The sequence below is a fragment of the Rissa tridactyla genome, chromosome 1, assembly GCF_028500815.1.
Source record: "Rissa tridactyla isolate bRisTri1 chromosome 1, bRisTri1.patW.cur.20221130, whole genome shotgun sequence".
Taxonomy (NCBI): domain Eukaryota; kingdom Metazoa; phylum Chordata; class Aves; order Charadriiformes; family Laridae; genus Rissa; species Rissa tridactyla.
In genome coordinates, this window is record NC_071466.1 from 118,582,312 (window position 1) to 118,608,477 (window position 26,166).

General features: G+C 42.7%; 1 protein-coding gene across 1 annotated transcript in view; it reads left to right on the top strand.

Moving 5' to 3' along the window:
• Nucleotides 1-26,166, top strand: part of MPZL1 (myelin protein zero like 1) — a 49,441-nt gene that overhangs the window by 10,465 nt on the left and 12,810 nt on the right. Inside the window, exons 4-6 of the mRNA XM_054203640.1 lie at nucleotides 15,326-15,486; nucleotides 18,684-18,897; nucleotides 24,005-24,137. Coding sequence (XP_054059615.1) covers nucleotides 15,326-15,486; nucleotides 18,684-18,897; nucleotides 24,005-24,137 — 508 coding nt within the window. The remainder of the gene's footprint in view (nucleotides 1-15,325; nucleotides 15,487-18,683; nucleotides 18,898-24,004; nucleotides 24,138-26,166) is intronic.

The window sequence follows — 26,166 nt, forward strand, 5'->3', positions numbered from 1 at the left end:
AAAGACTTGTGAGTTGAAAAAGCCTAGAACAGCTATAATGAAATATTAACAATAAAAAGATAAGAATATTAATAAGAAAATAATGAAATATATACAAAACCAGTATTGAGCTCCCAGGATGACATGTCACAGACAGGTACTGGGTAAGTCCTAGACTGGGCTCGGTGATGGACAGGAGCTGGATTCAGGAACGCACAGATTGCAATCAAAGGCAGACAACAGAGAGAGTCCTCCTCGGATGCTGGCCATTGAAGAAGAAGAGCTGACCCCTTTGATCCCTCAGCTTTATACTGAGCATTATGCAGATGGGATGGAATACCTTGTTGTTCAATTTTGGGTCACCTGTCCTGTCTGCTTCTCCCCGCAGGTGTGACCCCTCTATGCTCGTCCACTTCCGACCCTCCTATGTGGCACACGACGAAGTTAGCTGACCTTGATTGTTATAGCAATAAGTATAAGCAAGAGCCTTTCTGCATATCATTCCTTGGTATTAGCTATAGATGTCAGACATTATCATTGCTAGAAGCAGACACTGTCTGAAGAATACGCTGTTAATTTCCGAGAGAAGTCAGTTAGAAGAGCCTTAACTGAAAAATAAAATCAGTGAAGAGCAAATTGGTTTTGTTCTATCTCAAACCAGGACAAAGGTTTACATCTTTGCATGGGAATAAGTGACCAGTGTGCAGACTCTTCAGCTCTTTTGCATGTGCAAAGTAGCTTGGTGATTGGTAGGGAAAAGGTGACCTTCTCTAGAGTTTGGGGTTGAAAGGAGTCCTGTGTAATAAATACTCTGCCTTTTGGCTTGCTTGTGTCGTTCTCATTCCTGCTGTTTTTCAAGGCCTGTCTTGCTGTTCCCCTTTCCTCATGCTGGATTTTCATCTAGTGAGAGTTTCAGAAATCTAAAACTGCCAAGCAACAAAAGGGTGAGGGCAGAAGTCGCATTTTCAGCGGGCTGTTGCTTCTCAGTTGCTTGGATGTGATGTGTGGCTGGGTAATGTGCTGCATCGCTTAGCTACCGTGGCGCGTGGCTCTTCTTCTGCCTCTTCATATGCACCATGGCAGACCTGTTGCCTGTGGCCAATTACCTGCAGCGAGACAGAAATATTACTTGGGGGGCTGTGTTGTACTGGCCTGGTTTAACATCACTGTCTGCTTTGCCAAGCCAAGCAGGTAACTGTTGCTTCACAGCTAAGTGCAGATAATGGGTTTTAAGCTTATTTTTTTGTGTGCACCTGCGTGTGCATTAGAAGTTCATCTTGCTTGTTTACACTTAGACATCAGAAAACCTGATTGCTTTATTTACTTGTAAGAATGAAGGATTATTGTCAAATGTACTGCTTGTGGTCCTGTGGACATTTGTGGCATAAGAGTTAATCTAGGTGTAATCTCTTGTATGGGTGTGTGAGCCTTGAACAACTAGTCAAGAGTATCAAGAAAATGGATTATTTTGCAATCCTGAATTTGTAAGTCATGCAGATATCACTTAAAGTGATACTGTGTCAGTGTTTAACGTGAGGGCGGTGCCTGATTGCTTCTCAAAGTCTTAAAGAATGTCTAGGAAGATTACTGGTATTTCTACTGTTTTTGATGCCAACAAAGCCTGATCTTTTTTTTTTCCTTCTCCTACTACCCCTTTTATACTCGCATACTTGCATGCATGTGCACACATGCACATACACACAGGTCAGTAACAAGCAGAGGAGTATCGGGAGGTTAAATAACTTAAGTGCCTGTTACTGCTTTGAGCTCACCTGCACGTTTCAGTTGCTGCTTGAAATGTTTCATGAAAATAACACCGTAAGTCAGGGTTGCAATGCTCGCTTCATGTTTGTGCCAGGTGTAGTCAGAATTGCTATATTCACCCTGTCAGAAGCTGTTATTTCTTTTAAGCTGAACCCACTGATGCTGCAGGTGGGAAGACTTCCATGCCCGCAGCACTAAGCAGGTTCTGCAAAGGGAAAAGGTGATGAGGTGGATAAACTCTTCTTTCTGCTGGTTGGGTTGAGGGTGGGACTGCTGCTCAGTTCACCTCACTTACAGCAGCAAGAAGTTCTTGAGTATGTTGAAAAGACTGTAGCTTAATATTTTGGTGATGAAATGTGGTTTAGTGCCACCCTGTAAAATGGCTAGGTTCTTCATGACCCCAGCCACCCAACAGCCCTCTACCACCTCTGTGTAAATAACAATGCACATGGCTCTTTTGCTTGTTATCTGAATTCCAGTTGTTTACGTTAAGCAGCAATTCCACTGTCTGTCTGTGGACTTATCCTGACTGATAACAGTAGCTGGTGAATGTCCTGTGTACCATACAGGGTACCTTCAGTCTAGATGGAAGACCAAAGAAATGAAACCTAGTTTTACAAGGCAGACATCTTGTACTGTTTGACTTGAAAGTTTTTAATTTGAACAGTTTCTGAAGAATTACTGTTTTGCTAGGGAGGTGCTATACAGGTCATCATGAAGTCAGTCATCTGTCTAAAGCTTATTAGTAGTACCCATAGTGGGAGTTCTCCAAGTGTGATATGGAGTAATGTGGTTTGGTCACGTATGGCATACGTGGCTCTTTTTACCACGTACATGTAATTAACTGATAAATTAACAGAGTAAATGGTATTGTATGCAAAAAAAAGAAAAAATATTTCTAAAACTATTGAATATTGAACTCAGGATATCCTAGGAATACATAAGAAAGCTGGAAAGTCTGGTTATGAAAACATCTACATCCCTATGGTTTGTATCTTTTTTTTGTGTGTGGTTTATCTTCATTACTTTGCTGATCTGGGTTAATGTGACCCCGCATGCAGTGATTAGCACAATGCCAACGTCTTGTGTAAGAGGAAGCTGTGGCAGGAGAGGACAAGAAGTTCTGCACTGGCTTTGCTCTGCTGGCGAAGAGTCTTGGAGAACTCCAGTGATTTACTGTTATCTCAAACCACCAGTTACTTAGAAGAGCAAGTGTTTACTCAGACAAGAGTTTAGCAGTAAGCTGTACCCATAGCACGAATGCTATGGGTATGCATCTCGGGGCCGGGTTAACATCAGTATTGTTTGCTGTCTGAGCTGGTTGAAAGATGACCCTTCAGCCAAGTGATTTCCCCTAGTTCCACTGATTATTATTTTTTCCCCCCATCTCTTTTGTCTTTAAAGGGGTGGGACCATTCTGTAACTGATCCTGAATAAGCCAGTTTTTCTTTAATTGAAGATATTTATATCTAGTACATGTATTGGTACTCATTTTGGCTGTGATAGAGTTAATTTTCTCCATGCTAGTTTGTATGGTGCTATGTTTTGGATTTGTGATGAAAACAGCCTTGATAACACACTGGTGTTTTACACTGGCTTACACATCACCAAGGCTTTCCTGCTTCTCACCCTGCCCCACCAGCGAGGAGGCTGGGGGTGCACAAGGAGTTGGGAGCAGGCACAGCTGGGACAGCTGGCCCCAACTGACCAGAGGGGTATTCCATACTGTATGATGTCGTGCTCAGCAATAAAAGCTGGGGGGGGAAGAAGAAGGAAGGGGGACTGTTTGGAGTTATGGCATTTGTCTTCCCAAGTCCCTGTTACACCTGGTGGAGCCCTGCTTTCCTGGCGGCGGCTGAGTGCCTGCCTGCTGATGGAAAGCAGTGAATGAAAGCTTTTGCTTTACCTATTAAACTGTTTTTATCTCAACCCGTGAGTTTTCTCACTTTTACCCTTCTGATTCTCTCCTGCATCCCGCTGTGGGGAGTGAGTGAGAGGCTGGGTTGCGGTTGAGCTGCCCACCAGAGTTAGCCCACAACTCTTGTATATTGTTCCCTTTTGCTACTGTGCCTTTTGGCTCCTGCATTTTTATTTAGCTATTGAGTTGGTGCTTTCCAGTTGGTGCTGCTGCTAGGTTTTGTCTTAAAGTGCATAAGGAAAACAGGAAGGCTGGTTGTTCTCATGAACTCTCTTACCTCCAACCCTGTAGAAAAAGGTGCTTTGCAGTACGTTTGCTAATACTTTACACACGTGATGTTAAGGGGTGTTGAGGGAGCTTGCCCTGAAACATTGATTACACCCTACCTTCAGTGAGCAAAATCAGACTTAGGCTCTGATCCTTAAGGGAGGGTTAAGCTCTGGGCAGTGCAGCAGTTGTGTGGGTGGTAGGTGGTGGCACTTTCCCAAGTACTTTCACTTCATCATGTGGAGGTAAATCAGGGCAGGTGAATTCCAGGTAGGCGAAATGGCCAGCGCCGGAGGTGTTTATCTTCAGTTGGCTGCTAGCCATCTGTTACGCTTTTCAGTAACTTGTTTTTGTAATGCATGCAAGTGAAAGACGGTGAACAAGGCTCCCTCTTGGTAATAAATTCGGTAGAGCCATATGTGTAGCAGGATTTTTAAAATCTGACTGGTTACTATTTTCTGATTTTCTTATAGAGGTCTTACAGAATTGCTTGACTCCTTCATTGTGGAAGGTGTTGAGATGATGGCTGTGTGGAGATGCTGCATACCCTGCTGCTACACACAGATGTGGACGAAGGTGCTGCTCTAATCAAAGGGATGGCTCTAGAAATGACCTCATATATGTAAACTGGGGAAGTGGAGTATGCTACAAGGGAGGCCATAAACACTTTGCAAAAGAGAAGCCTTCCTGGGAAGAGCCAGCTGAAGCAGCTTCTACTCAGTGCTTCCTAAACTTGCTCAGCTGTTGTACAAATATGGTGTACAGTGGACTGCGTTAGGGTGTTGGTCTGGTTTAAAAGAAAACAATGGAAAAAGGGCTGTTTTGAACACGGATTAGTTCCTGGTCAGATTCGTTATGTTATAAGTGAGTATGGGAGCTATTTAAATTGGCACCACCACTGACAAATTCTTGGGAAACAATGCTTTGAAATAGTAGCATGGGGTTTTTCTTTTGGTTTTGTGGTTGTACTGGTACAGGTTATAGCTGGTTATGAGTTTGCTGAGCAAGTAAGTTAGCAAGTTTGGTTAGCAAGTAAGTGTAAGATTGCTATGAGTGAGGTGCCAGAGCTGGCTGCAGGCATTCAGCAGTCAGTGGAGCAGTAAGGGATCTGGTCTTCAGAAAGCTTCGGATTTGCTTGAACTGCGGAAAGTAAGTCTCTAGTCACACCAGAACGGATTGGCCATGTGACTGAGTACCGTGTGAGCTGAGGAGGGTAGTCACTTGGGTGACTTAATTTCAACTGTCACTGACTCCTTGCTCTGTTACACGATGGGATATTATTTAATATGTTTTAATCAGGTCCCTCTGTAGGCAGAAAAAAACCCGTGGTGTTTGCCTTTTAGGCTGGTGGAAACACCAATGCTTGGCAAGAGATGGACATGATGCTGGGTCAGGAGTACTGACAGGTGGGAGTGACGGGTACTGAAATACTGCTAATACTTGGACAGTTTAAAGTGCGTCTTCTGCAAATGTTTCTTGGTGTATATAGATTTGTTGTCACTGAGTTGGTTGCAACTTTGTGGATTGTTTATTGTAAAAGAGGAAAAACAGGGCAGCTTCTTACGTCTGTTTGATATGTAGATATTTGCACTGTGTCTCCTCATGAAATTTGCGTGTCCACATCCTAAATTCTGCTGACTTGTTTTGGAAATTAGTGGTTTCCACACTACTAATGCTACGTTTTGTCAAAAAGATGCTGCATACCAGCAGCAGTTGGCAACATGACTGTTATTTTTAACACTTAAAATACTAATAACCAGTGCTGACCTAGAGGGAAGCTTCTGTTCCAGTGACGTGTCCATCTCTGTTGTCCACACCTTGGGGTTTTTGTTGTTGTTGTTGCTGTTATTTGGTTGTCTGTAACTTCTGATCCTTAATGCTGTCATTTCTTTAGTAGACATTGTGACAGTTTTAGTGGATTGCTATAGTAATTCTAGGAAATGTTTGTGATGGTGGAATGCTTTCTTCACTCACTCTGCCACGTGTTGAGCATGTGTACCCAGCTTCTCTCAGTTCTTTAGGTAAGTAAGCCTAATGATATCCTTTTTTTGTGGGAAAAACTTGGTGTGTTTCAAGGAGACTTTTCTAAGATGTACTCTTTATCTTGTTCTGTGTAGTCCTTCTTAATCTTAATTCCCATTTTCTGGAATCTTTCCTTGTGCCCAAGGAGTAATATGCTGTGTTTGTTGGAGACTATGTTAGTATTGCAAGATTAGAGGTAGAACAGCTGCCATCAGCTGTTCCAGTTAGCCTGTGTACTTTGAATGGGTTTACTTAACTTGCCCCTTTGGGTTTTTCACTGTTTTGGTTTTGACTTTGTCAACAAGAACTGTTTACTTGAATTTGAACACTTGTAAACTTCCTTGGTCATGGAAGGAAAACCACTTAAGGGCTGTGGAACGGAAAAATACAATGTCTGGTTTGGAAAGTACCTGAGATGCTGATTGGTGTTCTGGTTTCCAACATAGGTGGGGAAGTATTGCTTTGTGGTCGCCAAGGAAAAGTTACTAGAACAGGGCTAGATGTTGTTGGTCTCGAGACTAAATAAGCATCTGCCCGAACCTGACATATGACCGACTCTCTAATTGGAGCATGAAGCAGTGCAACTATAATGCTTACTTGTTCATGGATCTCGGCACCTTTACAAGCATTTCAATTTTTTGCTTTCCACGTTGAGAGTGTGATATACCAGTGAAATGGTTTCCTCAGGATCAAACAAGAAATCTGTGGCCTGGCTGGCAAGGGAGCACAGTTGTTCTTTGCTGTTTCTCGTGCTTGTTCCCCATTTCTGGTTAAAGGCATGGGCTTTGGAAGCAAATCTCAGCATAGGTTCTTCTGCTGCCCCTTGGTAGAACAATGAGCAGCTCTGCGTCATGTAGAGGAGACGACTTGCAAAACTGACACCTACTGGTGTGGGACCAGAAGGTGGTACCAAAGCTTAGTGACTATGAAGACTTGTGTTTAAGTCCTGTCAAGCTAGGTGCACAGAGGTATGCAGGGCTGAGGGACATGGGTGTTATTGGCTGCTTTGACAACCTTGCCACAGCTTGCTTAAGTCTTGTCAATGAGACTCTTTTCCTTTCACTTGGTGTGACCAGTTGCTATTTTTTTCCCCTCATCGTTGAGTCAGGCAGAGCTTAGCTGAATGTGCAAAGAGGCCAAGAGAAAGAGAATGTTGTGTTAGCAGATGCTCTTCTGAGCTTGTCTCTGCTTGGGGGATGAGCGTTCCCAGCAGCAAGGTGGCAGGAGGTGCTAGGCGTTCATGGGCTAGGTGTCAGCAGCTTTTCTTTCTGTTCCATAGAGCTGGTAAGGGTGCTGCAGGACCGGCTGTGTTACTGAAGACAGGAAGTTCTCTTTCCTTCAGCAGCCTGAATTACTCGAGAAGATTGGCAAGCTGGGGAGCTGTTGCAGCAGCAGCAAAAAGCTGTTCTGGTGGTTGGCATTTGAGAGTGAAACTAAACTCTTCTGTCCTCCTTTGAGGCAGCAGAATTTAGTTTTAGTTGCTTTGAAATGTAGATGTCAAGGTTGGTTGGTGTGACTTTGTCTAGTCATCGTTTTCTGTAGCTGATGTTGCTTTTTATCACATATGAATGTGTGGGGTGTAGATGTCAAGGTTTTGGGGGCGGTGGGGCTGCGGGGACAGTCTCTGTGACAAGAGGCTGGGGCTGCCTTGTGCCTGACACAGCCAATTTCAGCCAGCTCCACTGGACCCGCCACAGGGCACAACTGAGCCCCTCAGCTGAGCTGGTGGCACCTCTGAGATAATGTTTAAGAAAGGACACAGCACTGCAAAGCACCACACAGGCAGTGAGGAGGGAGGGGAGAAAAAGTGTGAGGAACAACACTGCAAGCCTCAAGGTGAGAGAAGGAGGAGGGGAGAAGGTGCTCCAGGCGCCGGGCAGAAATTCCTCTGTAGCCCCTGGAAGTTTTAGGAGAGACCACAGTGGAGCAGGTATTCCCCTGGAGCACATGGAGAGGACCATGGATGACCCCAGGATGGAGTAGGTTCTCCTGAAGGACTGTAAGCTCATGGGAAGAAACCATGCTGGAGCAGGGGAATGTGTGAGGAGCTGTTATGGACTGACCACAGCCCTCCATCTCCCTCTGGCTGCCTGGGAGTGGAGAGGAGGTAATGGCTTTGGCAATGAAGGAATGAAGTTGAGCTGGGGGCCAAAAAAGGGGGGAGGGAAAGTATTTTAGTTTTTGTCTTTGTTTCACACCATCCAACTGTATTTTAATTGGCAATAAATTAAATTACTTTTACCCAAGTCAGGTCTGTTTTGCCTAGGACAGTAATTGGTAGGTGGTCTCCCTGTCTCTATCTCTACCCGTGAGCATTTTCATCTTATTTTCTCCCCCTGTTCTGTTTGGGAAGGAATAGTGAGAGAGTGGCTGAGTGGGCATCTGGCAGCTAGCCAAGGTCAACCCACCACAATGACATGCAAGAACACATATGTAGAAATATATATATATGCGCATTTTTATGTCTATACACGTAATAAGACTTCAGACTAGATAACACCATAGCGGATTTCTGGTGTAGAGATCGTCAGACAGTCTATTTTTTTGTTATGCTGATGTACCTGTCTCCTTAATACTTGTGTGTTGTTCTTATGAAATACAGCATGGTTTGCTCCTGGCTGGAATGGCTGGCATGGATTTCACTTCCATGTTAAGGCTAAATGATGCCAATGAATTCTTTGTGTGGAAATTCGATCCAGCGTCTGGATGCTTTAACAGATTGTGTGGAGTTTCAGAGGAACGATTTGGGCATGTCTACTCCTGTCTATTAAGACATGAAAGCTGGGATTTCTCCACCAGGTGCTTTATCTACAGTGGAGAAATGATGGCCCATGGGGACATGAGTGCCTATAATTGCAGTAGGGGACTATAACTTTGTGCTGTTTTTCTGAAATGTTTTGTAGGGGTCTTGCTGCTGTTGTTTCATGCTGATTGTACAGGGAAATTGTGCTTTGTGGAAGAAAGAACTAAATGTCATGCAACTGTAGTTGAGAGGGATGTCAACAGTAGACTTTGATATTTCACAATACGCTTGACACTAAGTAAGAGTATTTCTTAATGAAAGCACTGTTTCACAAGTGTATATTGTTTTTGTGACTTATGACCCCTAGTCATTAGAAAATCCCACATCCTCCTTTCTGATGAAACTTCTGGACTGCTGGGGAAACAACAGTGAACATATCGATACACTGACTTTTCTGGCATTTCTTCAAGACCTTTAAATGTGAACTGTTCAGATTCTGTTGTGTTAATGCATTTCTTTCCATTTTCCTGATCTGTGACTCTGTCATCAACTTGTTACCTGTAACCGCACATCTGAATCTTGTCATCTTTCATCCATAAGAGACTTCATTTATAAATTGTATAAATGACTGTATTACCAAGTGTCTTTAAGATAAACGAAGCAAGTTGCTTGTATTAATTAGTAAACTGATGACTAGCCGTTTCAAGAGGAAGGGCGTGTAACGCTTTTCCCAGTGTGGGATGGGAACTGTAGCATCTGTAAGCATCCAGTATTTAGTGATCTGATAAAAGTTTCCACTTAGGCTGTGTTTGTGCTTGTGGAAATAAGATGCCTGTGATTACAGTGTTAGTTGTTTGCATTCTTAGTTTGATAGGACTCCTAGTAATCAAGCTGAGTTGGATCCAGGGGAATCGAGTTTATTTTGGTGTGTTCATAGCCCTAGTTAACAGAACCTCTTCACTGGATCCAAGATCTCAGAGATCTCAGTGCAGACTATGGTCTACAAATAAATTTTAATGAGCTATGTGTTAATTAGTTTAAACCTTCAGTGGAAGGAAGGATTTCCTTCTAATGTGCTACCAAACCAAATCTTTCCCTAGTAGAGTGGGGGCCCTATTTCTGTATACAAAAAAGCAGAATAAAAATAATTCTTGCCCAAAAGTTGCGTGGGGTTTTTTTGGGGGTTGTTGGTTTGTTGGGGTTTTTTTGACCAGTATGAAACAAGTGTAAGCAACCAGGGGATACAAGGAAAAGTAGGAAAAACCACTTCAGCTTTAGTAGGCATTGATCTCCAAGCACTGGCAGCTTAGGCACTGTTGGATTTATACAGATGCTGCTACTGGATGTTTTGGAAGCACTTCAAAGAGTTCAAAGGAGGTGAAGTAAGTTTGCAGGTTTGAGCAGATCCTCCCAAGTGTGAGGGGCAGTGTTTAGAAGGTGCTACAATGTGGATTTAGAAAATCTGATGAGATGGTTTAGGGGCAGGAGTCACTGAAACAGGGGTGACTGCTTGGATGCTTGGTGTCATTTGAATAAAAGTGGCATGCATAGGTGAATCTCTATAACCCTGTGTAACCTTGTTATGTCAGCTCATGACCTTGTAAATTGTTTCTGGGGAGTGGACCATGATTTGTATATAACTGTGTTTAATTGAGGATATAGCTTTGAATGTAAGCAGTTAGTGGTAGCGGACAAGGGGAAGAATCCAGACTCTGACCTGTAAGGTAGCCACTCACAGCTGTGTCTTCTGTACAGATTAAGTTGCCAGCAGATGTGACTTGGTGAGTCTCAGCTGACCTGGCCAAAGACGTCCAGGAGAGGACACCTGAGAGGAAGACTCCCATCGGTGTGCTGTAGACAGCAACTGGCCATCTCCTCTATGGGTTTTTTTGATCAAGGTGTACCCCATTTCAAAGATACTGGTTAAATTCACTTACCAGTGCAGTGCTGCAGTCTTTCATGTTAGTCTGGTGAAATCCGTTAGTTTCACTGCTCTTAATCTCACTGAAAGCTAAATAATTAAACACAACTTGGTTAACTAACAAGATGCAAACTCTTGTGGTTATGAATCCTTGTCTGCTGTCAATTCTGAATGACCTTATCTTCCTATACTTTGCTGTTGGTAACTGTAAAGGCTTCTTCCACAGGGGTGATTTCAGAGCAGTATATTGTTGCCTCACTTAAGAGTATCCGTGGCGGTCCAGCACCTGGGGGTTGCAAGATGGGCCAGCTGAAAACATGTAGCTTTTTCTCTAGTTTTGTGTAACCTGGCAGACTTGGTGGTGTTATTATGAAGAAAGGGAGAAGTTCTGCATCTTCAGATCTGCTTAAGCTACTGGTGAGCTACACCTTCAGAGTTAGGAAGGTCTTGTTCATTCACAGAAAGTAAGTTAAAACAGTATTAAGTCAATAAAGATTAGGTGGCGATGCTGTATGATGAATAATGCTTGCCCTGGGCATGCATGTATTGAGTACTACATCTTCTATAGTCAATTCATGGAAGAAAGCAGTGATTGTGCATATGTGATGTCTTCCATATGTAACATCACCCTTGGAGCAGTTTGGTTGCTGGGAACTGTGATACTTCCTGGTCTGCTACTGACCATCTGTCCAGAACAAAGAGGACATCGCAGTAATGAAAGCCAGGATACCAAATAGAGTTTTTAGACGAGCGTCAGCTGAACGGGTGGCTAGAAACTCTGAAAAAAGTGTGCCTTGACATCATAAGAGTTCAGAGTCAAAAATATTGTACAGGTTATGAGTTGGAGAAACATGTGGCAGGTCCATGGTGATAAATGCAGTTGTGGAGGGCTCTGGTGGAAGAAATGAGAGCACTGTCTTAGTCCCATTTAGTGTGAGCTGACAACTTAGCACTGACAAAGATGTCAGACTGAGACTGTTCTTTGAACATAAGGAGACAGATCCTGAGCAGAGACGTAGATCTGAGTAGTCAGTGCAGTGATGGGAGCTGAACTTGTTTTGCAGGTGAGATCCCTGAGACAAGATACCGAGGAAAGAGAGACCTGAGAACAGAGAGTTGAGGAAAGAGAGACCTCAGAATAGCGAGAGCATCAATGAAGAATGAAGATCCACCATGAGAACAATAAGAAAAGATTAGGAAGTAAGTAAGAGTGGTAAGATTAGTAAGTTAGTAAGAATATGAGTGTCCTGTCCTATTTCAAGGATAGGAGGATTGTCTGAGAAGGAAGATGAGGATGGAGTCTTTTCACTGAACTATGGGGGCTGAAAATTTAGATGGTGAGAGTTGATGTAGCTGGAGTAAAATTGCTCCAACAACACTCAGAGATGAAAAGAAACGGCTGAAGAGGCACAGGTGTGTCTTTTCCAATGATTTTGGTGGTAGGTGAGAAAAATGGAAGCATCTTTCTGCTGAAAAGAAGAATTAAAGCAAGTGAAGAGTAGAAGAGAGATTCAGAGGGAAATATTGGTGCTATGGGCAGTTGGGCAGCGTGATGGCATCAAGGAGGATCTATGGGAGAAGAGCAAATGTTTTATCTTTGCCCTACGTACCTTGCAGACCTTCCCTTCCTAAAGCTCTCTCCTCTCTGGCAGTGACAAATTTTTTCCCCTTGAGAGGAACTCAAGTTGAGGAAGCTTGAGGAATGGAGCAGTGGGTAAATGTGACTGAACTTTCTCTGACTGAAGTAATTAAATAGATGGAGGAGCTGGAAGAAGGATGTAATCCTGACAAATGTGGAAAGAGAAAGAAAAGCGCTAGATCTGGAGATGATCCATGTGGACTTTTACTATGGCAAAGGAGGCCAGAGAGTTCAAATAGTGGGAACCACCACTGTATCAGTAAAAGTATGGGACTAGAAGGCTAAGGGTGAACACATGTCAAATGTTATGTCCTCTCTATACTTCCAAACAATCATGTTAAGATTTGAGGAGCTTATGTCTCATGCTGTAATACAACAGAGGCAGGAAATTTTTTTTTTTTTTTAAGTGGTGCACACTGAAAGAGCAAATAAAGTGAGGGACTTTTTATGCTGGAGGGGGAGAATGAGCAAAGAAAAACATAAAGTTGAGACAACAATAGGACATATGAAAGTTAAACTTGCTGGAAATATCTGTACAGTATTACATAGTTCCTGTCTTCCTAGACTGTGGAGAGAAGTCAGATATTCTTTTTTTTCTTTTGCTTCGCTACAGTTCTGTCACAGGTTGCTAGTGAATTAGAACAGTAACTTCTTTAGATTAAGCAGATCTGTGCTACCCACTGCCTGTGTGTGGCAAGGAGTTCTCCGTACCATGTACAAGCAGACAATGTCTGTGCAGACTCTTTTCCTCCTACACAAATGCTGAGGGCATCTTGCTTGTTTTGTGCTTGAAAGGGAGACTTGTTCTGTGGCTTGGACTCAAAACAATGGATTTTTATTTTTTTTTTCTTTTCTACTCCTTTAGCTGGAAAAAATACTTAAAGCCCAGCAGCTCTGAGTTCATTTCATTGAATTGCCAGAAGCCTTTGTATGTTCCAAATAAATATTTGGTAATTGTTTTACAAAAGAATATTTTTTGGCCCATAGTCAGAGCATGTACAAGAGAAAGGAAGCTCTGATACAACTTTTTGATTAAAATCCCCCTCCCTTAGGGTGCTGTTCCTCTTCTCATTCATTTGAAATGAGTGCAATGATGACAGGGGAATCCGAGGGATCAGGGGTAACCTGACGGGACTGAGGAGGTGGTGAGTTTGAGAAGTGAACAGCGTGGATTCCGGGTGGCAAAGTGAATGAATGGCGGTTTCGTCTGGTTTTGGTTATTGTAATTAAACTGGTATGCTTAATTCTCCCATCCCTGCAGTGCTTGCATACTCATTCCGTGTCCCCTGGGCATGTGCTCTGCCTTCCCCTGGCTTGCCGCACTGGTTGGGTGAGAGACAGCGGTTCCTACAAAGCCATGCACATAGTGATTGTCGGGTGTACCCAGATGGCCAGGGTATTTTCATCTCTTTCATTGTTCGTCCAAATTGACTGAACTACAGCTCCAGAGCTTGCAGGCGGTCTGTATTGCAGGGCCAGCTGCCGCCGCCTGCTGTGTTTGTAGCCCTGTGCTGCAGCCGGTCAGCTGGAGTTGCCCAATAGGGTCGGTAGTCTTGGGGCAAGGGAGGAAGATGGGAAGGGGCACAGCTCATGTGAGTTTTGTTTTCTTGGGGAGCAAGGCTTAAAGTCACATATGTAAAAGATGGTTTCTAAAATTCTCTACGGAGCATGGGCTTTGCTTAATTTTAAGCTCCAATAAAGTAACCTGGTTTATGGCAAATCTACGCTTTAGGATGGTCGTATCACTTGAAAAAAGCTTGCTGTCTAGCTTTTGAAGGCTGCTGAGCTGGTAACTCTCACTGACTAAAAACATAAACCCCATGATTCAAGGACTAACATAGGTGGGATTTATGTATGTATGTATGTAGGTATGTATGTATTTTTTAAACTGTCTTTGACTGGTATATTTCTCTTCAGTTTGCCTACTTCAAAGTTGAGAAATAAATCAGCTAAGATACTGAAGAAGCCAGAAAGCTTGCTTTCCCCTTCTAATAAGGGAGGAAACCCCCTGAATTTAAGATATTGTAGCCCAGAAACATAGAATCATGTGATCAGAAGCAGATTATTAGTCCCATGTGTATGCTGAAAACCATGGTTTAATAAAAATCAAAACTTACATTTGAGTTGCCGTGATTTTGCACAGTAATTTTACAAGATTTTTGCTTTCACATGGACGTGACACAAATGCTGAAATACATTCTTTTGTGATGTCACAAAATCATGTGTTGTTTCTTACCATAAACTTGAATGAATGCACAGATGTATCTTTGCTTAAATCTGGATAGGGATAGTGTCTTTGCAGTTTAAAAGGTGCTAGATAAAGAATAAGTTCAACAGATTTTCCAAATCACACTGAATTTCACTTACTCTGTAGGAAAACTACCAGTACAAGCACAGTATTAACCTTGATTACTTTAAATTTCGGTGGTGGTTGTGGTCTGCTTGCTGTTTTGAACGTGCGTAAGCCTCATGGTAGAAAAAAATCACACTACTCTCCTGCTTCTGAAGTATAGCTGAGTGATTATTTATGAGGTCTTGCACATGAAGACCTTGAAGCACGCCAGAGAGCAGAAGCAGGTGGTGTAGCTGGGAGCCAGAGAGCTTTCTGGAGGTGAGCTTTTCTTCTACCAACAGCTGAGAAACACTGGAGATGCGAAACAAGATGTGAGCCACAGAGGAAACTGAGTAATAGCTGGGTCCAAGATGTTAGTTCCTCTGATGGGGCTTATTTATTACAGTGCCTGCTGGCATCAAGTAAGAAAGAGTTTTAAACTCATCTTTTGCACCGTAGAATTGACTTCCACAAACTGTTGTAGAGGAAACATCTGTGGATGGAAAACATCCTGTAAGATAATACAAGGAAAGAGAAGTGAACTGGCCTGCTCTGTACATGTTTTTTTTGCAGGTATAATGCAACGTCTGTGCACTTGATGTAGGAGTTGTTGATGTCTCATCTCTTTTCCACTTACAAGCAATGTGATATGACCAGTTACCACTTCAACTTCCTGATTCTCGAAACAGCACTGATGCCGCTTGTTCTCCTTCTTTCTTCTCTTTACCTTTTCCATACAGTCAAAGTATCAGCAGTAGAGGTCAACACACCGGAGGAGATATTTGTGGAGAATGGGACAGACGCAAAGCTTCCATGCACATTTACATCTGTGGAAGTGATCAGCAGCGCAGCATCTGTTTCTTGGAGTTTTCAACCAGAAGGAGCTGCAACTCGTATCTCAGTAAGGAACGGCTGTAGGGGAACAAACCTGGGAGGGGAGGCTGTGATAAGTGTGCAGAAGTTTTCTAGTTGGTTCTGAGGAGCAAGCAGATATGGATTGGAGCCTCCTTCCATGTCTCTTGTCTCCATCACTGTGATTTTAGGGGGACTTTTAGAGTTGTTTAGAAGTATTGCTATATGCCAGATCTCTGCAAAGGCTGGAGTGTTCCGCGGCTGTAAATACACTAGTACTTTGTTAGTTAGAGGAGAGGGGTGTTGGTGTGGTAGCAGTATGTATGAAGTAGATGAATATCTAGGAATCTTCTCCTAAGTTCTATATCCTCTTGCACTTGAAACGAGCTGCGGAGCTGTGCACTGAATGATAGTGGTCACAGAATTTGAATTACCACTATTAGTGTGTTACATGGTGTATTGTGCGTGTTGCTTATTTTCTGCTTGTGTGCTGTTTAGCCCCTATGTGAAAGGGCTTAAAGTAAGAACAGTCTCCCTGTTTTCAGAACAGAATTGAATTGCTCAAATCAGTAAGCAGTTACATCCTCATATTGAGTTATTTGACAGGTAAAAAAATCAATCTAGCAAGCAACTTAGGCTAATAATAATTGCCATCACTCATTTTCTGTACGTTGAGCCCAAGTGTGTTTGGATCCTTTGGGTACGAACTTTCAAATAAGGGGCCTTGGTAGGTTGTTAGCTGTCTTCTTCCTCTGTCGCATAGGCTGTGCACATCTGAGTCTGAGCTCCCTAACAGTTCTGCTTCTCTCTTATTCCTCGCCCTGAGCAAGAATTTGGAGTAGATAGAACAAGGGACTCTGGGGCGGCAGGGGAAGTGTGGGGGCAACAGGTTGCTCAGCCTGTTGGTGTTTGTCTCCTTCCCTGTGCTGCAGACATCATGTCACAGTGTATGAGCGTCTTGCTCAATATATAGAGCTCTGAAGAATCAGCTTCTCGACTCTCAGTGAATAAAGATTTAGTTTTGAAAAGGGAGCTCTTCTCTTTGGGAAGCCAAAGCAGCTGCTGGGCAAAATCTTAAGGAAGTAGGCCATATTTCCTGCCAATGTTAAACAGGATGGGTGAAAAGAAGCCATTCGTTTGTATGTTTTCCGCTCCCCATAGAAAAATCCACCATATATCCTGTTTTGCCATTCCCTTTCTGCATCACTGTCCAAACTCCTTATTGTAAAAACACAACTTTGGGACATAACTTTTTTTTTTTGGAAGTGAAGTCAATTCAGACATTCTACCTGGACGTAGCTATCAGCACAACTGAGGGAAAAGCAAATTATCTTTGAGCAGAAGTGACCCAGCATGATCTGATGTTAACTCCCTGTTTCTTTTGAGGGGCTGGGGAAGGTATAGAGGGAAGAATTTTTTTTATGAACCCAAGTCATGTAAATTACACAGCTTGATGTGCATTAATTTGAAAGATCAGTCTCATGATCAGCTTATGTCTGAGCTAAGTCCAGCCTTCTGAAAAGGATGGTCCTGTCCCTCTTTAGAATCAGCGTGGGCAATCTGGTGGCCATGTGGTGAGGGGGACTTGACCGAAAGCTTCCCCTGCTTGTCCGCTTCCCCCTCCACGTGCCCAGCTATAGAGACATCTCTGCGTGCATGAAGCATCTGATGACAGCAGAGTTTCACAATCGGCTTAAACCAGTCTAAACCCATCAGCTTTAGGTTTCAAAAGAAGCCTCAAGTTAAATCACTTAATCATAGGCATGGAGTGACTTGAGTCACTTTGCTTATGTTTCAGGACATATTTTACTTTGTGATTTCTCCTGCCCCAGGCGAGGACACCTAGAGAGCTGGGATCTTCTTCTTGCCTTCTAGACTTCCAGTTGCATGACTCCCCCCATGCACAGGGGTGTGGTAATGCAGTGCCTCTGTGCTAAAGGTTATGATCCAGCTGGCAATGCTGCAGACTGATGCAGATTTCCTCCGAAACGTTGACAGATGACCATGTGCTCGTAGACTTCCCACCAGATGAGATAGGTCGTTGGATTTATGCTAGCCTGTGGACACCAAATAAATGTCAGCTTGACTGCAGCACAACAGGTGGTCACGTGCACATACCTGGTCTGGATCAGGTTTGTGCTGCCAAATGATCAGATATTCAGAGTGTGGGTCTGATAGAAAAGATGTTGGAATGGCAAGCCTCAGATCAAGGGTAGGAGCAGGAAAAGAGATGGGAGATGACTTGAATGGCTTGTAGCCAGTCTGTTCTGTGGCAGAGAAACTGCTTCATAAAGAAGGCTGTAGAAAGAGGAAGCTGGAATATTGTAGCCCTGCTCTGGAGACTGAACTGAAGAGAGTTCGAGTTGATTCTTGGTTGAGCTAAGGTTGTCTGTCTCTCTTTCAGAATGTGAAATTAAGAATGAACATGCTCCTGCAATACAGCCTTCATCCCTCTCTTAGGGTTAATGGCCAGTGTTCAAACATCCTATATGGTTGGAAGCAGAGTTGTCCCATAGAGATCTATGCACTTCTACTGCTGTAAATTCCAATTTTGGTCAGGTATACCTAGGAAATATGCAGTTTATCCTCAGACTAGGGAGTGCAGGGCCAATGTGCAAATCAGTCACCTAAAAACTGGGAAATAGATATATTTAGTTGCTGTGAAGGTTTCTGGAAAACAGCTAGGTACACTCTAAATTGCTCATGGGATGTTTTTTGGGGTGGAGGGAAGGAGGGTATTGTGTGTTAGCTGTGCTATAGTTGCAAGTAACACACAGCAAAACAAGAGATAGGAAACTTGGTATCCTTTTCCTACTAGGATGCAGAAGGCTTCCTGTGCCTGAAAGATACATGGCTGTGATCCAGAACTGTTTTATCCTTTGATTATTCCCAGGTTACCAGCCTTTTTCTCTTTCACCCACCTCCTTGTCTGCGAAACCCTGTGTCCTCAAAAACAGGAAAAAAACCCCAAACAATCCAACCACAAAACAAAAAAACCCAAACAACAACAAACTGAAACTTGCAATCTGTTGTGGTGGTATGATTGAGGTATAAGCCATAACATGGTTATGTGACCAAGAGGCAACAAACCAGACTAAAGTGGTGAGGCAGGAGGAAAAAAAATCTCAAATATTAGCTTTGTATAATACAGTGGATTCTGAGAGAATGCTGTAATAGTGAGAGAAGCATGGTAGCTCTGTATTCTCTAATTGGATTGTTCTTATATCCTCTTTTCCTTGACTACAGTTTTTCTATTACTTTAATGGAAAGCCATACCCTGGAAAGGATATACCATTTAAAGACAGGATCACTTGGGCTGGAGATCTTAACAAGAAAGATGCTTCTATCAGTATATCAAACATGCAGTTCCGGGACAACGGCACTTACATTTGTGATGTCAAGAACCCACCTGACATTGTTGTCAAACCAGGAGAAATCCGAGTTAGAGTTGTGGAGAAAGGTATTCACCCAATATGATTTATTTTCTTTCCTTTTTTTTACCCTTCTGTGTCTATATCACTTTTCTTGGGGGTGAGGGAACAACTGTCTTTTTAATTGTCTTCTTCCAGGTCCTAATAATCGAACCAATATTCTGTCAGCTGTTTAAAACACTAAATGTCATACCCTTTTCCTCTATACCCACTGATTCCTATGCTTTTAACAAGTATTAGCAAAAGCTGATGGAAGCTTTGATGAAAACCCATCTTCTCATTTCAAAGTCCTATGAGTGGGTTTTTTTCTGTATTATGCTGCATGAAGGGTTAGGATGACTTTTAAAATCTGGGGACCAAGGACAGAAAGTGGCAGACCCTTCTTTTTGGAACCCATCCAGTATGTATACTGGAAAACAAAATGAATAATCTGGCCCGAGCATGTACTGACCAACAGTGAAATGCTACTCTCTTCGATGTGAAGGTGTTTGTGTTGGATGTGCATTCAGGCTCCTGTACTTGGATGTTCTTACGGTATTCATGGTGACCCTTGTAAACTGCAAGGGCTGTCTACTTGCAGTCATTTAATGCTTCTGATTAGCATTTGGCAACAATCATCACAGTTCAAGAGCACTTATATTCTGTATATCAATTTGGCTCTTTATTTCCCTTGGCCATCCAAAACATTTGATTGTTCTAGCTAAGTTGGAGGTCAGCCAAAGTGTGACTGTTCCTACAATGAAATGGTTCTTACAGTGGTCAGATTTCCAAATTTATTTTCAATAATGACAAGAATAAATGTTGAATTCATAAATGTCAGTGCTGATACAGCTATTCCATTAGATTTTAATATGTTAGGGAAGATACCTACATGTATGCTCCAATTAGAATGATACTGCTGCTATGACAGGTGTGTACCCCTGCTCATGAGGTCATTCCATGTACTTCTGTAACCAAGGTCTGTATCTAACCCTTTTCTTCACAGAGCAGTTTGAGTTGGATGGGACCTCCGGAGCTCCCACCACCACTTAGAACTTTCTGTTTCTTGGAATTTTGAAGTCTATATAAAATAGGGTCAGTTTATTTTCTTACAATGTGTTGATAGTCTCTATGAAGAAGCAGTAAAGCAACTGCTGGTTTGTCAAAGTCAGGCTGCCTGGGCAAAGCCTCTTCAGATTTTAACCCAAGTTACGCAAATGAAAACTGATTTCAGTACACTAATTCAGCTGATATTTTTCAACAGACTTGCATGCCGGCTTCCCCATAGGTGGAGCATCCAGACAAGAGAATCACACTGTTTCTGAAGGGAACCTGTATTTGGCAATACTTCGCGTCATCAGAACAATGCTGCAACAATTTTCTTCAAATTCTTAGGAAGACCTTGAAAACAGGTTTTCAAGCTATAGCTCTAATGCTGTCTTGCATTCTGACTGTACCTGGAAGTACTGCTCTTGTGACAGGTTGCAACTCATCCTGAGCTGAGTTGGAGAGATTTTTTCAATTGAAATAAGTACATGTTGACTCTTGTGCTTTTTTTTTTTTTTTACCATGTATACATTTAATTGTTCTGAATCATATGTCTGGTGTTGTAAACTGTTCAAAGCGACATACATACTTTACACATTTAAATGATCTCATAGATGCTTGGTTAGCCTTAGGTTTTGGATTAAACATTTTAATAAGTTCCAGGGTGGCTTAACTGTTTAAAATTGCCAAGCCAAACTAACTCGGCTGATCTTCACTGCAGTATCTACGTAGTGTTTGCACAAACAGCTCCATAACCTGTATTGGAAGAATCCTACTGGCAGGAATGAAAAGCAAGACTATTCTTTCACTAGTGCAACTGAATCTGGAAAAGGCTACTGTTCAGAGCATAACTGACAGACATTTATAGGGAACTCCAGGTCCTTACATGAGGCTGCCCCTACTTGTAATAGGAAGCTATTTAAGACTGTGTTCAAGGCAGCTTGTGTTATCTGGAGGTAGTCCATCTTTGATCTGAACTCTCATGGGGGAAAAAATTAGAATTGTCATACGAAAACATTAGCAGCAGTGGAAAACTCCAGTTTCTTGCATATTTGATAAAACTGATACTAACACGCTCTGAGCAAAAATGGAAGTTGCTTTTAATTACAGTGATATTTAGTGAAAAGTATTCTTTGAAAGGCTGGATTTTTGGCTTTTGTTAAGCTATTAAATGTTAGCTTTCAGGGCTGGTGTTTGGACTGTCTGTTACAATGAAGTCATTGGCTGATCTGCAAGTAGTTATGAGGAATTCATGTAACTGTGGAAAGCTGAAAAATATAAGAAAAAATGGGGGGAGACATTCTTCAGCTGAACTATGTGGTCACAAAATTGTGTGAGCTTTTCTACAGTCTGTTGGACCACGTTCTGAGAAACAATAAAGCCAGACTCTAGTTTCACATGCAAACAGTTGCAATTTTTAATACATTCTTAAAAACCTCTGTCAACAGAACATAGCTGCTGTCCTTTACTCAAATTCAACCAAGCAAAAAACCCCTCCTGATTCAAAGAAATTACAAAACTATCAGATTAGATTGAGCCAAATTTTTAGTATCACTCTTTCAGCGGACACTCTGTACTGTAGTTTTGGGTTGCCGCTTACTTTCTTGCTCTGAAAAAGTGTGTGTGGTTTTTTTTTCTTATGTGCAAGGCAACAAAGGGTCTGCTAACAGAAATGCATGTCTGTTTTGATGATTTTGCAGACAGTTATTTCTGCCCTTGGAAAGGTGAAAAAGCACAAAAACCCTGGAACTCCTGCCTCTTATATGCTTCAAAATAAATTTGTTTATCTTTGCACAAGGCTCAAACACAATCTCAGTCTTCTGTACCTGGAAAGCATTACCATTTGTAGGCCTCTCTTCCTTAATAGCAGATGGATCTCTGGGCTGACAAAAAAGTTCTGGAAAGAAGGGATGTCTTCCTCTAAATTGTGACATTCATGTCTTCATCTTTAATTTCATACTAAGACTATGAATTACCATGTTGTTATGAATTGCCATCTAACACTGGAGAGCTAGGAAAGCTGCTGATGTAACATTTGGCCAAATGATGGTATGATCAGTGAAATGGCTAGAGATCAGGCAGCCCTTCTCCTGAAAGTCACTGAACTCAAAATGAACGTTACTAAATGTAAGCCCTGTTTTCTTAGTATGATGCCCCTGCTTCAGGGTACCGTGTTGTGCCGCTCCCTTCTAAATAAGTGGTCTACAGAATGCATACTTTCTGGGATGCTTTGTATAAGCATAGCCTATGGTCCTTGCTGGAACGAGACCGGCAAAGGACAACTAAGATGATTAAGGGATTGGACCGCCTTTCGTACAAGGAGAAGCTGAGAGAGCTGGGGTTGTCTAGCCTGCAAAAGAGAAGAAAGGCTCAGGGGCATCCTCTCACCAGGTGTTTATACGCATTGATAGGATCTAAATAAGACTGAGTCAGGCTCTTCAGTGGTGCCTAGTGACAGGACAAGAGACCATGGGTGTAAATTGAAACAGGAAATTCTGTCTGAACATTAGAAAACACATTTTTTCTGTGGTTGAACACTGGAATAGGTTGCCAAAAGAGGTTATGGAGTCTCTATCCTTGGCGATAGTCAAAACCAAACTGGAGAGAGTATTGAGCAAACTGTGGTAGTTCACCCTGCTTGAGCTGGGTCTAGGTTGTCTAGACAATCTCAAGACATCCCTTCCAACCTCAATGATTCCATGATGATCAGATGCAGGAATCTGAGAAAGATTTTTCTATGTAAGATGTTTTACCTCTTGGATCTTATGCTGATTCACTTGTATTTGGTGCAAGTAGCTAGTGTACCACAGAGTCTTGTGAGAAACCTTTTGGACTGAGATGTTCCTTGCATTAAACATGATGCAGGGAGAGGGGAGGGACTTTGTTTCTTACTGGGAAGTGCTAGAATGGTAGTCTGTGTGTTCTTTACCGTGCAAGTCATTTGTTCTCATTCTCTGATTGGCTTTTATTTCTGGCTGCTCTTTTGTGGCTTACCCTCCTGACGGGAATGATTTGATCACCCTTGGAAGAAACCCTAGTACTAGCCAGCTTATCGACAAGGACGTGTTGGAGCTCGCGCACCGCGAGCTACAGAGGATTTGAAGAAGGGAGTGTTTTGAAAAGAAACTTTTAGCTGAATAAGACTGTTTACCGTCACAAGATAAGCGTCTTGAGCAACGGACCAGAATGTTCCAGCTTTGCCTATGAAACAAGGAACTTGTGGTTAGAAAGGAGCTCAGCAACAGGATGTGTAAAAGCCAGATAGCCTTACAACGTATAACCAATTAGGAGCTCAGCTTTAGCAATATGTATGAAGCTATTATCTGTGTAACCAATGAGCCTTTTACACGCTGACTTGTGTTGAATAACTTAAGGTATAAAAAACAACTATCGAACAATAAAGTTAGATCTAGCTTGCACCCGACTAGGTCTCCGTCTCTCAATCGCGGCACCCTCCCCCAAAATTATATTGGGGAAAATATGAGTAAAGCAATACTGTGTTCCTATAAGCGTGTTTCTAATATCGTACAATGATCCTGACTTAAGAAAGGAAAGAACAACTCTATAGAAATGTATAGAGATGTATTTTGAGACACCAGAATTGTGTATAAACAATCTTAAGAGTCATCATGGATAGTAACTAGGCTGTCTGCTGCATGCTACCCAGAGAGCACCCCGCCTTCAGTGCTCTTAGTTGGTTAGCAATGTGCTACGTTCAAATCTTCTTTCAAGCATCCCTGCCTTTTCCTGTTGACCTTGCTGGGAATTGCTAGATGAGTGTAACTTCTTTTTTTCCCTCTCAGATACAAAACGAGACAGGTTGTCCTCATTGTCACTTGTGTTCCATGACACATAAAAATTCTTGGTGCAATATAAGTCTCTTCTGAAGGACATTAAGAACACTCTTGGTGTGTGTTCTGTTCATGCGTTATTTTGCTGGCTGCCTGCTGTCACTAACACTTAGGCTGCATATTATAATTCCTGGGTATCCTGGGTATAGAGCAGTGCCTTCTGCTCTAAATGAATCCAAGGTCAAGAGTATTTGTGGTTTGCACTTCTGTTAATCAGGGAATGCAGAAGAGTTGAATGTTTTCTCCCTTCTCTCCCCAGACAGCCTGCCTGCGTTCCCCATTGCCATGGTGGCAGGGATAGTCATCGGTACGGTTACAGGTCTCTCACCGCTCATCTCTATTGTCGTGTGTCTTGTCATCAGAAAGAACAACTCTAAAAAACGATACTCTGGGTAAGAGATCTCCCTCCTCACCTATGGATGATGTGAGGGACAGCAGCAGATCAGAGGGAGGGCTTAGAGGGGGGTAGGCGTTGTTTCAGCCAAGTCTTGGCAGCCATAGCTAGAGATAGGGTATGGCTGTGTGGAACACTGGTCATCTGCATGTAATGATTATCCTTGTACTATGCTTGAAAAGACCTACTGACTATGACTTGCACCCAACAAATCACTAAATGTTGGAGTTGATCCCCAGCCACAAGTGTATGTGCCCTATGAATGTTTAAGTCAAGATCCCCTAGCTCTGGTCTGTTTCCCTTCCCCGTCCCTCCAGCCCTGCTTCCCCCTGCTACCCCCCACCCCAAAGGAAAAGTGCCACACATGCACTTTTAAGGAATGCTCTGTGTTGAGATTAAGACTGTATTTTTCAGTTACCAGTGTCTGGCTCCTGAGCCTGGAGTATACTTGCCAAAACCCCATGCATCACCACACTTCAAAGTAAAGGAGGAGTATCCGCTCTGCATCCATTCTCATATGCTGTCTGTTTTTCGTTAACTGTTACCAACCCTGCAAGGTTTTTAGTGTTAGGAGGGTAACTCCAAAGTGAAGCACAGATCTTTGAGTGGACATAGGAAAAAGCAAAAATTAATAAAGGCAGACTTGAGTTTGGGTTGCCTGTAGGATAAAAGAAAATAACTCCAAAAATAAACTTGTGGGGATTTCTAAATTAAACTTTGCCCTATCCTTTTCGCAGTTGGAGAGCTTAGAGAAAGTGAGTTGGCTATTGCCCAATGGTAAGGCTAAATATAGCAAAGGCGGCTGCGTGTGCTCAAAATTGTGTGGAAAGCCTGGTTTTCCCTTTCTGCATGTGCCCTTCCCTTAAGAACTGAAAAGAAACCTGCAGTGTCACGCACCAGCGGTGTGCGTGAGATGGTCCTCTTGCCTTGCTTCCCAGAGACCTGCTCTCCAGTGTCTTCCTGCTGAAGGACACATGCTGGTGCTGAGCCTGGAGCAGTAGTTCATGCACTGTAATTTCTTGTAGTAGATTTAACTACTCTGTCAGGAAAGTAATCTCTGAAGTTTAAATACTGCTTTCACTTACCATACCAGCTCTGCATGATGTATAAAGAGAAACCAAGTGTGCTGTGACCTCCTCCAAACTTACGGACTGTCTTCTACATGATGCTAACCCAGTGTGTGGTGGTGGTGGTGGTGAGATGCACTTACTCTTAGATAACCATTCTGCCTTGAACTGAGGTGGCTGGGGCACTGCGCGGCATCTGGAACCCCTGCATGGCCACAGTCTCCATTCATGCTCTGACTTTGGTGTTTTTTTGTTTGTTTTTTTTTCTTTCTGCCTTGGTGTGCTGGGATCGGATCCTGCTTACCTTCCTCTCCTTACAGAGATCCTGATATAGACGCCAGATTGGGAATGTAACAGGGCTGGGTCTTCTCTTCCAGTCCCACTAGACACCATGGTAACTAATCAAGTTGGTGGTTGCTGTTAATACCTGTGTGTATGTGTACACATTTCCTCTTCCTTTGCTGACTAACCAGCTAGCTCTCTACTAACATAACTTCACTGTAATTTGTGCTGGAATCTGTTGGCAAAGGGATGACGCATTTCACTGGGTGCTTGGGTTTCATTGTCTCATGTCTAACTGGGGTGGGGTTGCTGCTTATCCCAGTTGGTGTCCCTCCATCTCTTCTAGCAGTGAATTTGCCAGTGCACTGACTAAAGCACAGGAAATTCAGAGCCCTTTCTGTGTCAAAATAAAAGTTAATACCCTATAAGTGTTCCTCTGGCTCAGGCAGCTCAGGTGTTTGAAAACTTGCAGTGATCTACGTGCATTAGTTGCTCAAACCTGCATTATGACTTTTAGATGGTGTAGTTCTGAAGAATTTTGTGAATAAATCAAACAATTCATGACTACCTCATTTTGGTAACAGAAGGGCTGCTTTGTCTCCATTTGAGACAGTAGAAGCCCCTTGCCGTGATGGCTGGGGGCAGTATTTTTATTTTAATTTTCTTACTGCTGTATGT